At 45.5% G+C, this 12,444-nt stretch overlaps 1 protein-coding gene across 1 annotated transcript in view; it reads right to left on the bottom strand.

Annotated features, from left to right (window-relative positions):
* Nucleotides 1–12,444, bottom strand: part of CDH5 (cadherin 5) — a 40,831-nt gene that overhangs the window by 1,892 nt on the left and 26,495 nt on the right. Inside the window, exons 7-12 of the mRNA XM_027774631.1 lie at nt 11,857–12,107; nt 6,107–6,246; nt 4,050–4,174; nt 3,598–3,706; nt 2,056–2,301; nt 4–56 (exon numbers count right to left, since the gene is read on the bottom strand). Of these exons, the coding sequence (XP_027630432.1) occupies nt 4–56; nt 2,056–2,301; nt 3,598–3,706; nt 4,050–4,174; nt 6,107–6,246; nt 11,857–12,107 (924 nt within the window). The remainder of the gene's footprint in view (nt 1–3; nt 57–2,055; nt 2,302–3,597; nt 3,707–4,049; nt 4,175–6,106; nt 6,247–11,856; nt 12,108–12,444) is intronic.

Here is a 12,444-nt window from a genome sequence, read left to right as displayed (position 1 = left end):
GGCCGCGCGGGCGTGCTTGGGGAGCCGCCGGCGCAGGAAGATGAGCAGCGTGATCACTGCGGCCGCCAGAGCGACAGAGGAGCGGCACGTGAGCGACAGGTGGTCAGGTCAGACAGGGCCCCCGGGACGCCCCCACCCACCCTACCTACCCCCAGCTCCCAGCCCCTCCTCCCTGGACTTCCTACGCCAGCCCCGCTCCCCACAGGTACCTCTCGGCCTGGGCCTACCAGAGGTTTGTCTGGATCTAGCCTGTTGGTGGGTCCATCCCACCCCATGGGACAGAGTGCACCCCTACTCTTGGTCCTGACCCGGCTGTCCTAAACCCTGAGCTGGGGGATGGGTGGGTGTAGATATTCACCTGGCTCAGAGCTCTGAAGGGTGCCGGAGTGGGAGGGTCTCCGATCCCTGACCCCTGAAGAAGGGGCGACAGTGTAGTACAGAGAGTCCCTGAACGAGGCTCAGACCATCCCCAGCCTCTGCCTTCCAGCCTGGAGTTACTGAGCACACTTAAACACTTAAGAAAAGCTGGGTCACCCAGGGAGGCACCCTCCTGACCTCGGTTTCCTTATCTGTAAAATCGAAATGGTGACTTCTCTGCTCTGTTTATTCTGGGAGTGTGAGAATGAGGCTAAATGCAAGGTTGTGTGGTGGGGTTGCCGTCATGATCAGGATCACTAGTTTTTATTAAAGGGAAATCTGAATCTGGACTCGCTGTCACAGAAGCCTGAAATGGGGTACCTCTCAGGGAACTGCGGGCAGGAAGGACCTGGAGCAGATTCTGTGGGGAGGAGTCCTTGAAGTGCATCACCTGAGGGCTTCTTCTGGCAGGTCAGCCCCTGCCTTATCCCATGGCAGGTGAAATGCATGAGAAATTGCACCCTGGGAGGAGCCCTCAACCATCAGCTGACGGGAAAAACACACATTCCTCTCCCCAGGGTGGGAGGACCCCAGGTGCAGCTCCACACGGCCTGCTGGCCACCTGTGGGGGGGAGTCCCAGTTACCCACGGTAGTGGATGTGTGCTAACTCACTCTTCCCTGCCTCACTCTGGCCCTGCTTCGTTATGAGGTTTCAGGGAGCACCTCCCAAATAAACTAGATGCACCCTGATCCTTGTCCCACGGCCTGGCTCCTGGGGACCCTAAACTGAAGCCAGGTCTAACATGTTCTTAAAGTTGTAGAAGTCCAAACAATCAAACAAACAGGAGAGACTGAGGCTGGAGGAATTCTATAAAAGGAAAGAAAACCTAGGAGACAATTTAAACTGATGGTTGTTAAACTTTCCATCTTAAAACTGGATTATTTTTTCTTCAGAAACAGGTTTGATGTAAATAGATGTCCAGAATGGTGCCTGGCACGCACCAAGTGCTCAAAATATAGAAACTGAATGAGTGAGTGTTGGAGAGGAGGGAATTTCAAAAATTCACAGAAATATGGAATTAATGCGTAAATTTATTTTGATGCAAGAATTTTTTGCAATCTATAAATACTTTTTCATAATATGCATTTTTCATCAACTTTTCAGAGAGCTCCTAGTGAAAGCTATTTTGTTTTTTTTAAAAGGTTTTGGTCATGGGGGTGGGTATGCTTTCCAGAGAAAGATGACAAGAGGGAAGGTGAGAAATCAACCTCTGGGGGGATGGCCACACTACAGTTCCTTCTCGTCCATTCTCCTCTTGGGACTTTGAGCATGCATGCCTATGCGCCTGGCAAGACTTTCAAGCCCACTAGAACTGGGACTTGAACCTCCATCAGCTCTGTGGGAGTCCAGTGCCTTAACCACCATGCCATCTACTGGCCCCCATAAAAGCTATTTTAAAGCAGAGCTGGGCCTGCTGAGTGGGGAGGGGCCTTGAGCCCCGCCCGCCACTCCCCTGCCCAAGCACATGCTTAGGCACCCCTGCTGGTGGAGCTCCAGCCCTGTGTCCTACACCTGGAGCTCTGAGGCCCAGGGTTGCCTGCAGGCTGGAGGCAGGATGGGCTCTGGCTCCCTGGTCCCATCTATTCCTGTGAAGCTCCCCGAGTGTCCCCTGCCCCCAGCTGCACCTGGCACTGACCTGTGATGGTGAGAATGCAGAGAAAGATGGCCACCAGCACCTGGATGCTGACGCCCACCTGGGCGGCCAAATCCTCGCAGAAGGTGAACTCGCCACGCTCGTTGCACTTGCACACGGTCACGGTCAGCGTGCTGGTGCCCGTGAGGCTCGGCCTCCCGTTGTCAGAGATGAGCACGGGCAGGAAGTGCACCTTGGCGCGCTCGCGGTCGAACTGCCCGTACTTGACTGTGATGTTGGCCGTGTTATCTGGAAACAACGAGGCCATGGAATCAGGCTGTGTCAGGAGTGCCTGCCTCCCCCTCCCCGAGCCTTGGCCACACAGATAGGAGAATGTGCCTCCTCCAGGGAGCCCCCCGTGACTGCACCTGCCTATACTCGGCCTGGGCTGCTTCTCTGCCTTTGGTACCCCTTGCCTCATGTTTCGGCCATTTGAGAGCAGGCCTCTTCCTCCACAGAGCGGGATATTCTGGAAGTTGTTTTGACCCAAACTCCAAGAATGGCTTGGCCTGAAGGTCACACCCTTGCTCTCTGTTTCTGTGGACAGCTGATAGGCCTGGTCCCAACAGCTGGCTTCTTGGTGGCACTTTGTGTCTTTGAGATGGCACTTAAGCATTCTACCCCATTGCTGGCCCTTCCCCCCATCGGGTGCATCGAGGCAGGCACTGGGGATGGGCGACAGGCATTTTGGCCACATCACTTGGTAGTGAAGACAGCCAAGTGTTGAATGGTCTGTCATTGGCTGTCAACACATCACGGACACCTCACCATCCTGGGGTCTTTGGCTGATCCCTCGGGTCTGCTCCCTACTTTCAGGGACCTCACCCTATCTTTTCTCGAAGGTGGTAATGGCCTGTTTCAATACAAAGATCCTCATTGACCACAGTTGCTCCAACTGGCGACCATGGGAATTCAAACCCAAGGAGGTACTTTCTTGCTTTTGCTGGGGAAGTTGCAGAAGTCATGGAAGCCGGTTTACTTGTGGTCAGGATTAAATTAACTGAGCATCAGCCCTCTCGTGTGCGCACACTCAATGGAAACTCTAACCGGCCACTGAAATAATAGGATTCTCTGGGCTATGATTGGTAGATCAGATCCTGTCCAGGGCCCACCTGGGGGGAAGTACCCATGATGGCTGAATAAAACAAGGTTCACTGTCTCTTTGGGATTTTGACTCTGGGAATGATTCCATGCCAGTTTTGCCAAGATGCAGAGACCCCAGAGTGGAAAGGGGCCCATAGCTAGTTCATGAACCAGCAGGCTGACTGCCTGCACCCACATTTGTTCTGTACTCCCTGCTGACTTGAGCATCCTGTGGGCGCTGGCAGGCCATATGGGCTTGCTTGGTGGTTTGGCTGGGGCATTTCTGACCAGTGCACACAGTGTATAAAGGACCTGGGAGGATTTGTACAAAATACCCTGTAACTTGAAAATCCCAGTGAGTGCCTGCACCCAACCTGTTGACCTTGTCCTTGATCCTGGTCCAGGGTTCAAATAACCTGCCCCTGACCCTGCTAGGAGCCGACTGACTGCTGCAGTGCTCACCGTGGTTATCCGTGAGGGTGAAGTTGCTGTCCTCCGAGCTCAGGGCAAACTTGAACTTCACGTTTTGTGGCGTTATGTCCTTGTCTGTTGCTGAGATCTGCAGAACCAGCTGCAGTGTGGAAGATAAAGGGCGGTCAGTGGTGTTGGGGTGGCCTGGGGTTTAGTGATGGAGATTTGGGGTTTAGACCTAACTGTGGCTGCATCTCACCTGCCACGTCAGCCTAACTGGTCTTCATAAAGCCCTCTTTCTAGCCTTCACCCCTGATCTACTCTCCGGGCATTTTCTCAGAGCTTCAGTTTCTCCCGCTGTGAAATGGAGATAGTTACCTGTCCTCAAGGTTTCAGGCGACATTAAGCCCAGTGAACACCAGCTGACGGGTGGATGGGCGGTTCTGCCTCTCAGCCTGCCTGTAGGTGGCGCTGCCCCACCCTCCCACCGCAGCCAGACTCACCTTGCCCTGGCCAGCGTTCTCGCACACTTTGGGATGGTAGGGCTGGGCAAACTCCGGGGCGTTGTCATTCTCATCCAAAATTTCAATATGGACTTGCACAATGGATTCTTTACCCGTGGGGATCCCTGGAGGGAGAAAGGACTTGTCACCATAGTGGGCATATGTGCTGCCAGAGAGAGAGAGAGAGAGACAGAGAGAGAGAGACAGAGAGAGAGAGACTGAGAGACACAGAGAGACTGAGAGACAGAGAGAGAGACTGAGAGACAGAGAGAGACTGAGAGACAGAGAGATTGAGAGACAGAGAGAGAGAGACTGAGAGACAGAGAGAGAGAGAGAGAGAGAGAGAGAGCGCAAGCACTCCCAGCTGATGCTGGCCCTTAGGGGTGGAAGATGTATGGATGGGGAGTCCTGGAGGGCTGCCCTGTGGAGGCTACTTTTACAGCAAGAGTGGGCTATGGACCTCTGGAAGAGAGGCTAGGGACAGTGTTCTGGATGAAAAGGGCAGGTAAAGCCTCATACATAAGGAAATTTACTCAAGTATTACTTGTAAGAATCAAAAATGTAAACAACCGAAGTGTATTTAAAAGAGCTTTAATTAAATTAATAAGATTAACGATTTAAGGAAGCAATTACATTAGTTTAATTAAATGAAAGTAATTTGTTTGATTAAATAAATAAAATAACTACAAAAGAATCTAAAAAGTAAACAACCTAAGAGATTCTGAGATTGGGTTTATAAATTAGGCCACTGGATGGCATATGTGATCATTTCCAATATGCCCATGGAAATTACATTTTAAAAATGTAATTAACAGATCCATTTTAGTACCACAAGGACATGGTTCTGAAATAAGGTGAAATAAAAATGCACAGTACATAGGGCCAAGAGGTAGTGTGGTGGTTAAAGTCCTGGACTCCCATGTAGACGATGGCAGTTTGAGTCCCAGACCTGACAGCTTGCTTTCTCACTTTCTTTCTGTCTCTCTGGTAAGCACATGCACCCCATAGCAAATTAAAACATAATAGTAATAAATAAAATTAAATATTTAAAAAATGCAAGATATGGCATTTTATACAAATGCATGTTCTCTCTATAATGATCTTCCATACGTAACGATGTGTACAGAGAGAAGACACTGAAGAGTGAGCAGTAATTGTTTCTGCATGATGGCATTATAGAGGCATTATTTTCTTCCTCTTTTCTATGTTTTCAGCATTAAAACATTTTAATCAAAAAATTATGTAAATGAGGTTGGGTGGAATAAAGGGGGCAAAGACTGATCTGGAGTCCATCCAAAGTTAGGGCATAGCTGCCATGTCAGGAGAAGTGAGGGTCTGGGTGGGCCCAGCAGGGAGCAGGATAGCACCAGTGGGGCCTTGGCCCAGTCACCTCCTCTCTGGGCCCTGGTGGGGTCCTGGGTACAGTGGGAATATTAATCCCTCTCCTGGAGGGCAGTTGTGATTTTCTCATAATGGTAAAGGATGCAGAACCCCAACACGTGCCCTTTCCTCTGGCAAAAATGGCACAATTTCTGGAGACCTTAAAAATTTCAGAGTTGGAAATTGTGTCAGAGTTTGAATTCAACCCATTAACTGGTGCTTAAACACCCTCCAAAGGAGCATTTTCTTTTTTTTCTTTATTTTTATTATTTAAAAATGTTTACATTTTCTAAATATCCAAGATATTAAGAATCACGTGGCTCTTGATAAATGCACAGTCCTTCTCAGAATTTCCAGGCAGGAGTCTGAGAAGCTCTTTGTGTAGGTACCTGAGGGAATTCTCACCTAGGAACATTGGTACACTGTTTATGTCAGTGCTTCTCAAACTACTATGCCCATGAGATCTGATTCAGTGTTGGGGTGGGTCCTGAGGGTCTCAACTGAGGTTTCAGGTGATGCAGAGGCTGCTGGTTCAGGGACCACACGTGGGTACGGAAGCCCTATGGCATTCCAACAGACAGGTATTTCAGCAGTATGTATAACACCTTCAGAGACCCTGAATGAAGGATTGAAAAGGGAAAGAACCCAGATCCCTGGTAGATGTGGCCACCACTCACCGTTATCCAGTTCTTTGGCCTCCACAGTTAGGTTATACCAAGGGTAGACTTCTCTGTCCAGTTCTTTCTCGTTGTAAATGTTTCCTTGTTTGGATATCTGGAAGAATTTGCCCTTGTCACTGGTTCCGCGGATGGAGTATCTGCCCAGGGGAGAGAGCGTCATGATTTGCCATTGCTCTTGGCTGAGTCCAGTCTCCTCAGCATGACAGACCAAGGTGTTCAGGGCCTACCCCCTGCCTCCTTCTCTATCCTTCTCTCTCACTGCTCACTGCACCTGCCACCCAGAGCCATGAGCAGACCTGTGCAACACAGAGGGACTAGGACTTGGTCTTAGTGATACCACTGTCATTGGAGTTAAGGTGGCACCTAAAACCACCAATAGTACTTTCAGAGCTGAGCAGGTGACACTGTACTACAGTTTAGGCTGGTTTAATGAAATAAAAATTTGAAAAAATTCTTCGAGAAATCAAGTTAGGAGGAGATGAGTACACACATGTGTGAACACACACACAGTCACATGCCAGCCTTTTGGTCAACAATGGACTACATGTATGCTGTGGAGCAATAGGCTATACCATCTAACCTATGTATGCCTACAAGGTTTGTGTAAGTGCACTCTGTGACGTTTGCACAGCAAGGAAATTGCCTAATGATGTATTTTCCAGAATATTCCCTTGTTATTAAGTGATACTTGACTATGTGTGTGTGTGTGCGTATGCATATACACACACTTATTTTACACACACACACACACACACACACACACACACACACGTAGGAAAGAAAGCTGCTACTACTGAGAAAAATTCCAGAACAAATAGAACAGAAGAAATAACAACGGATATAAGAAAAAGAATATTTTCTGATGAAAGGCCCAAGTCTACAGATTAGATATGCCATTGATATGAGGCATAATTTACAAAAAGAACAATATTTAGGCATATCTTGATCACAGTGTTGAATTTCAAGGCTATGTAAAAAATAACAGAAAAAATTGCAGACAAAAAAAAAATATAAAGTCCTTGTGGAGAAAGAAAAATCAGACTCGCCCCAGCTATTTTTGCTAAATTGAATGCTGGAATATCTTGATAGTATTTTGAAGGGACATGTTTATGATCTGAGAATTATATGGGTACATCTAGTGTTATTAAAATAGGAAGGCAAAATTACTAAGATATTTGTAAAGATTCAAGAGCTCAGGAAGTATGTCACCTACAAAAATGGGTCCTGGGCTTTTGTTTTCAAAAGTTATTACATCTAGGGATCAGCAGTTAGCATAATGGCTATTTTGCTGTACTCCCATGTAGTCGACCACGGTTTGAGTGCCAGACCCGCTGGCTTAAACTCACACTCGGTGCGTGTGTGTGCGTGCGCAAGATTCCGAGAGGAAAATGGAGAAGAGATTGCAGTGTGTCTATCCCCCTTGTGGGGGGGACTTCTCGCTTTCTGTCTCTTTGTCTCTGTCTTTCTGGTGAGCACAAGTGCCCTATAGCAAAAACCTCTCAAAAAAAAAAAAAAGTTATCACATCTAACTAACAAGTATCTTTTTCTTTTTTTCTTTTTACCCAGGTTTTTTTGCCATAGGTTGAGTGTGTTTGCAGGAGAGAGACAGTGAGAGGCAAAGTGAGAAATCACCCCCAAGGAGTGATGGCCATGTGGCAATCCCTTTTCCTCCATTCTCCTCTTGGGATTTTGGGCATGCATACACATGCATCTGGCATGATTTTTCAAGCCACCATATATGGGACTTGAACTGTGGTCAGCCATGTGGGAGTCCAACAGCTTAAACCACCATGCCACTTGCTGGAGCCACTAACATATATCTTAATATAAAGTAAAGTCTGATTTATGAGGAATTAAAATGACTGTTTAAAATGATCAATTCTTTGTATTGGTTTATTTATCATATATAAGGCAGAAATGGTGTGTGTGTGTTTGTGATTTTTTTTTAGAGTTATTTATCTAATCTTATTTATTATTATTTTAATTTGCTACAGGGCACATGTGCTCACTAGAGAGAGAAAGAGAGAGAGAGAAAATGAGAAAGCAGGCCGCCAGGTGAGGGACTCGAACCATTGTTGGCCATGTGGGAGTCCAGTACCTTAAGCACTACATCACCTGCTAGTCCCAGTGTGTGATATTTTGAACTAGAAAATACAGGTCCAATAAAACATTTTGAAGTTTCCAGGTAGAAGTAAGCACACTGGCAGAAATAAAAAAAAATGATGTACTCCATTAAAATAGGTAGGAGAAAAAAATAGACTATATAGCAAAGATGAAGGGGAAAAAAAAGCCATTATATCTGAGAAATGGTAAATATGAAATAAGATAAAAGAAGTAAGATCAAACATGCCATTTGATGAAAAGTGTATATAGGTTAAAGCATCTCAGTTTAGATTAAAAAACAAAGACAACCGTGTTCTATTTTCAAGAGACAATTGATGCCAAGTGACCTAGAAAAGTTAAAAGTAAAGGCTGGAAAAGTTATCAGGCAAGTATAAATAACGAGAAAACAGGACTGACAAACTTAACATCAGGCAACACAGAATTGAAGGCAAAATGTTTAAAAGGAACAAATCGAGTGATTTCATAGGGACAAAAGTGACAAGCCATAACGTGAAATAGTTATAAACCTTTGTTAACTGAACAGAAAAAGTAAAATCCACAAAGCAAAAGCAGCTATTCTAGAAAAAAAATGGACACAAATACAGTTGTATTATATCACAGACAAGCTAAAGCAAAATAAAAAATATCCTACCACTTGCAATTGAAAAGAAAAAAACATCTCTTAAATAAACCCTTGGATTTTAGAAAAAACAAAAATGATAATTACAGACTATTTGGAAACAGAATAGTTCCCAAATTTATGAGAAATGACCAAAGTGGAAGAACATATTTTGTCCTTGATAAGAAGACCTAGTACCTAGAAAACAAGAACTCTTCCAAAATTGATATATAAACACAATTCTCATTAGGAGTCTAATATTTTAGAAGACATTAAATAAAAGACTTTTAAAGTATATATAAAAAGAATGTTTAAGAATACCTAAATATTACACAACATAAATAAAAACAGCAAGAGAGAGACTTGTTTTATACAAACTCAAATTTAGTATAAAGCTGCTATAATAAACTAGAAGGGCTCTGCCCCAGGATACGACAATAGAGAATTGAGAAATAGATTCAGGTATAAGGGGAACTTAGTCTATAATAAAGATGGGGAAATGATTACTTATTTAATACATGATGATGGCACAATTGTCTACCCATCTGGAATACAATAAAATTAAATTTAATTCATACTTCTATCAAATATTATGTGGCCCTAAGAGGTAAGAGTTAGAACTACATTTTTGTTGTTGTTGTTCCAGAGGGCAGAGGAGAAGAGTGTAGGTAAGACAGAAAAGCTAGTATCGATGAAATGGGCTTGGCAGGATCAAAAATAATATAATAATAATAATAAATAAAATCAAACACCAAAATGAAACAAATAACAAATGTGCCATGAATGTCTCTATATGTATGTATAGTCATGAAGCCTTTATCATGAGTTATTTGGGAGCAGTGGCTATCTTTTTTTTCTTTTTTAGGTTTTTGTCATAGGATGTGTGCTGGAGAGAGACAGAGAGGGGCAAGTGAGAAATATTCCCCCAGGGGTGGTGGCATTGCTGCAATCCCTTCACTATTGTCCTGGGATTGAGGGTATGCATGCACATGATGCCAGGTCTGGGACTCAAACCATGGTCGGCCATGTGGCAATCCAGTGCCTTAACCACCACATTACCTACTGACTTCTCTTTTATCTTTTTAATTGCCAGAGGGCACTACACTTGCTCAAGGAGATGGGGGAGAGATGAAGAGAGAGAAAACACTTCTCAGTGGGGTATAATCACACTTTAATCCCTTCGCCTCCCTTTCTCCACCCTGTCTGGATTCTGGGCATGCATGTGCCCAGTGTGTTTCTGAAGCTGGAGTTGGGACCTGAACTATGGTCAGAGATGTAGGATCCTTCTTCTTTAACCACTAGGCATGGAGACAGCCCTAGATTTTCTTTGTAGTTCTTTGGATGGTTTTGCTGTACAAAATGAATACTTCTTATTTTCATGTTTTGGGGAAGACTGATTTTTTAAAATAATTATTTTATTTAACTTTATTATTATTATTATTATTTTCAAGTTTTATCAGAGAGAGAAAGAGAGGGAAAGTGAAAAAGAAAGCCAACAGGCCCAGGACTTGAACCATGGATGGCCATGTGAGAGTCCTTCACCTTTAACTACCACGCCACCTGGCAGCCCCAGGGGAAGAAAGATTTAATAAGACTTCTAGAGAAGGGGCTTTGGGTATGTCATCTGACTGGCTGCTCTCTTGACTGTCAGATCTCACTATGTGGGTCCTGATGGGAGACATGGTCCAAAGAACAAGACTTCAAGGTAGAACAGAAGACAAGCAGCCCTGGACAGCAGTACTGTGCAAGGCTGGGGTGCCCAGATCCCAGCAGAACAAGTGGGTTAGTGGGAAAGCTTGGGCTTCTAGTTCTTCCTTGTCACTTCCCGTGTAGGTGCCAAGAGAAACCAGTTTCCCTGCCACGATTGTCAAACACCAAAATGAAACAAATAACAAATGTGCCATGAATGTCTCTATATGTATGTATAGTCATGAAGCCTTTATCATGAGTTATTTGGGAGCAGTGGCTATCTTTTTTTTCTTTTTTAGGTTTTTGTCATAGGATGTGTGCTGGAGAGAGACAGAGAGGGGCAAGTGAGAAATATTCCCCCAGGGGTGGTGGCATTGCTGCAATCCCTTCACTATTGTCCTGGGATTGAGGGTATGCATGCACATGATGCCAGGTCTGGGACTCAAACCATGGTCGGCCATGTGGCAATCCAGTGCCTTAACCACCACATTACCTACTGACTTCTCTTTTATCTTTTTAATTGCCAGAGGGCACTACACTTGCTCAAGGAGATGGGGGAGAGATGAAGAGAGAGAAAACACTTCTCAGTGGGGTATAATCACACTTTAATCCCTTCGCCTCCCTTTCTCCACCCTGTCTGGATTCTGGGCATGCATGTGCCCAGTGTGTTTCTGAAGCTGGAGTTGGGACCTGAACTATGGTCAGAGATGTAGGATCCTTCTTCTTTAACCACTAGGCATGGAGACAGCCCTAGATTTTCTTTGTAGTTCTTTGGATGGTTTTGCTGTACAAAATGAATACTTCTTATTTTCATGTTTTGGGGAAGACTGATTTTTTAAAATAATTATTTTATTTAACTTTATTATTATTATTATTATTTTCAAGTTTTATCAGAGAGAGAAAGAGAGGGAAAGTGAAAAAGAAAGCCAACAGGCCCAGGACTTGAACCATGGATGGCCATGTGAGAGTCCTTCACCTTTAACTACCACGCCACCTGGCAGCCCCAGGGGAAGAAAGATTTAATAAGACTTCTAGAGAAGGGGCTTTGGGTATGTCATCTGACTGGCTGCTCTCTTGACTGTCAGATCTCACTATGTGGGTCCTGATGGGAGACATGGTCCAAAGAACAAGACTTCAAGGTAGAACAGAAGACAAGCAGCCCTGGACAGCAGTACTGTGCAAGGCTGGGGTGCCCAGATCCCAGCAGAACAAGTGGGTTAGTGGGAAAGCTTGGGCTTCTAGTTCTTCCTTGTCACTTCCCGTGTAGGTGCCAAGAGAAACCAGTTTCCCTGCCACGATTGTCATGTAATCATCACCAACGCGCCTGCCCCCTTACCCGATGGCGTGCCGAGTCCCATCTGGGTCCGTGGCCAGCACTGAGCCAATCAGAGGTTTCTTCTGGTTTTCCATTAGCTGGAAGTGGTAGAAGTGCTTCTGGAAGACGGGGGGCTCATCTACATCTGTGACGTTGATGATGACACGGGCTATGTTTCTGATGGAGGGCCCACTCAGGTATCGGAGGTTGATGGTGGGGTCTGTGGCCTCGATAGTGAAGCTGTATTGCCGGATGCGCTCATAGTCCAGGGGCTGCATGTGTCAGAAAAAGGAATGGAGAGCACATGTTCTGAGCTAAGCATGTGGTGAGAAACCCTCACAGCAACCCTGCAAGCTAGTACGAGGTGGACACCCACTTTACAGGTGAGGGGCCTGTGGCCTGAGGAAGTGATACTTCCAAGAACACCAAGAGAGTGACTGGCTGGTATCTTCGACTGTATCCCATTTCATATCAGCAGACTCACGGACATTCCGGAGGCATTTCACAGCCCTGCCAGGACCTCTCTTACCTCTTCCAGATTCAGTGAGTCTGACTTCTGACTCCCAGTGGCTGTCCATGGCCACCCATAGCCATAGCCCAGGAACTCAT

This window comes from Tupaia chinensis, unplaced genomic scaffold (assembly GCF_000334495.1).
Source record: "Tupaia chinensis unplaced genomic scaffold, TupChi_1.0 Scaffold000463_1, whole genome shotgun sequence".
Classification (NCBI taxonomy): Eukaryota; Metazoa; Chordata; class Mammalia; order Scandentia; family Tupaiidae; genus Tupaia; species Tupaia belangeri.
This window is presented reverse-complemented; position numbering and strand designations above follow the sequence as displayed.